Raw genomic sequence first — 2,500 nt, 5'->3', positions numbered from 1 at the left:
TGTTGTTGTTGTTGTTGTTGTTGTTGTTGTACAGCAGTGGGCGATATCAGAGGGGGACAGCTCCACTCTTTGTTCAGGAGACGTGTTTTCAGGTTCTCTGTTTGATGGAAAGGAGGAAGTGTCCCACCTGTTCTGACTGATCTGATAAAACCATCGACAGGTCGAGGAATACAAATAAAGTCACTTCCCTGATGGTCACGTTAAAAGCTGAAGTCCACCAACAGGTCGGGTTTAGACACGAACTCACAAGTTTTAGTCATCAAAGGTTGACATCTCTATTTGTGTTTGAACAATGGATGAACACAAAAATATCAACGTTTAGAGTGACTTGTCTTTATTAAATATTCATTCAGAAGCAACACTTTGAAAATCAGTGGTTTGATATCTCTGTCACATCTTAAAGAAATCACAGCTTGAGAAACCTCTGGAGCCTTTAAGGTGATCTCATTTCTGTTTCTTATGTTGTCTGTGCTAATAACTGTATTTGTGCTGCTCTTGTCCTGTTTAATATTTAATCCTTTTATTATCAAGTACTTTGCAAGAAAACTTGTGTAACTCACTTATTGTGCTGCAAATCCCACAGACAAAAGGGAGTTTGGTCTTTTTTTAATGCACGCGTTAAAGACAGCTTTGCAATTGCAATCACAATTAAATTTATGAGTAAAAGTATGAACTGAGAATAAAATGATCTGGATTTAAAAGCAATTATCCTTCAAGGTTTACAGTTTGAGAACTTTTGCTTTTGATCTATGCTGATGGACGAGGCAGGAGTTTCGAGTTTAAGGTTTGAGGACTGTGTGGGTTATATTTGCTCTCCAAACTGTCTTTTATGAAATTTAAAAAAAAGACACAAAATTATCTGAATATGGAAACAAATCATATCTATGCTGATGGAAATTTCAAGGTTCTTTCAAGGTTCCTGTGGACTTTCTGGAGTCTAGAGGCAGTTATGTGTCGTAGGTATGGCTGCAGACAGACAGACAGAAAGACAGGCAGGCAAGCCGTTAGACAGGCAGACAGTTAGACAGGCAGACAGTTAGACAGGCAGACAGTTAGACAGGCAGGGTCCTCCCACATAAATCAGTGCCAGAGGAAAGAGTCGCTTCGGCCGCTGATTCGCTGCGCGCTGCGCTCGATCACGGAGCTGTCGTGATTCTCTCACAGACCGGAGAGGCGGCGCGGAAAGTTGCAGCTCAGTTAAAAGTCAAATAGAGAAAACACAAACAGAGTTGGACTTCAGGGCGGATTTACTCCTTCTGAGAAGAAGAGGAAAGAAAAGGAAGAAGAAGATCTGGATTAATCAAAGTTCACCGGTTTAAAGTGTCGGGTTGAAATGACAGAGGACGCCTCTGGCCGGTAGAAGAGAAGACTGCTTCGTGTTTTGAGGATGGTTATGTGTGTTTGAGACGTCACTTGCGGGGGGATTTTACACAAGGATGACCGCCGGGATGAGGAAGCTGCAGCAGGTGCTGTGCGTTTTGCTGCCGTGCGCTCTGCAACTGTGCCGCGCTCAGACGCAAGGAGGTGGGCGCGCGCGCACACACACACACACACACACACACACACACACACACACACACACACACACACACACACACACACACACACACACACACATTTCTGGATTATTGAATCGGGATATTTACATTTTGAGGAGTTTCCTGCCTCTCGCTGCTGCGCTGTAAGAAAACACCTCGGCTCTCAGAACCTGTTCCGCAAACGTAAAACTTGTTTGCTGTGACTCACCTGCACCTCTCCCACGACTGTGTGCTTTATCATGTTGCTCTCAATTGTTTCAAGGTTTTGGACAGAGTGGCCCAACCTTTCCCCGCCTGACGACCGCAGGCAGCTCAGAGTTTTTACTGCAGCTGAAAAACTTGATCTCAAGTCTCTTTTTTTCTCAGTGTAGAAAACCGATGAGAGAAGTATTCTGATTTATCTGTAAGTTGAAGCACCGCAATGTAAAAATACTCTAATGCAAGTCAGTGGTGGAAAAAGTATCCAGATACTTTACTTCAGTAAATATACAGCAAAGTAAAAATAGTTCATTTCAAGTAAAAGTACTGCATGAAAAATCCTACTTATGTAAAAGTACAGAAGTATAAGCAGCCGAATGTAGTTAAGATATTAAAGTATAAGTCCCGGTTTGGTCCCTCTGACTGATTTATTATTATATATATATGACATCATTAGATGATTAATACTGAATCATCCTTGTGTCAGCAGCTGTTGCAGGTGGAGCTGCTTTTAAAACAATTTTTAATCCAGTTTAATATCCAGATAAATGTTAGATGATTACTGGGAGAAAAAAAAACAATGTTCTGATCCAAAAAAGTCTGTTTTCAGTTTTTAGACTTTTTCTTTAATCTTTGATCTTTGGTCAGACATCAGATCATTTAAATATTTATTCAAATAAAACCATGTGAGAATTTTGAGGGAAAAATCCTTATTTAATCGAGGTTTTAACAACTCATAGACATCTGAAATGATACATACAGAC

At 40.8% G+C, this 2,500-nt stretch overlaps 1 protein-coding gene across 2 annotated transcripts in view; it reads left to right on the top strand.

Moving 5' to 3' along the window:
• Positions 1-1,135: 1,135 nt before the first annotated feature.
• The window catches only part of erbb3a (erb-b2 receptor tyrosine kinase 3a), a 20,122-nt gene continuing 18,757 nt past the window's right edge, over positions 1,136-2,500 (top strand). For both annotated transcript variants that reach the window (XM_069154601.1, XM_069154592.1), the window contains exon 1: positions 1,136-1,524. In XM_069154601.1, coding sequence (XP_069010702.1) covers positions 1,437-1,524 — 88 coding nt within the window. In that variant the 5' untranslated portion in view covers positions 1,136-1,436. The remainder of the gene's footprint in view (positions 1,525-2,500) is intronic.

The sequence above is a fragment of the Embiotoca jacksoni genome, unplaced genomic scaffold, assembly GCF_022577435.1.
Source record: "Embiotoca jacksoni isolate LCO1_2020_lvr unplaced genomic scaffold, fEmbJac1.0.p SCAF_1, whole genome shotgun sequence".
In the NCBI taxonomy this organism is placed as follows: Eukaryota; Metazoa; Chordata; class Actinopteri; family Embiotocidae; genus Embiotoca; species Embiotoca jacksoni.
This window is presented reverse-complemented; position numbering and strand designations above follow the sequence as displayed.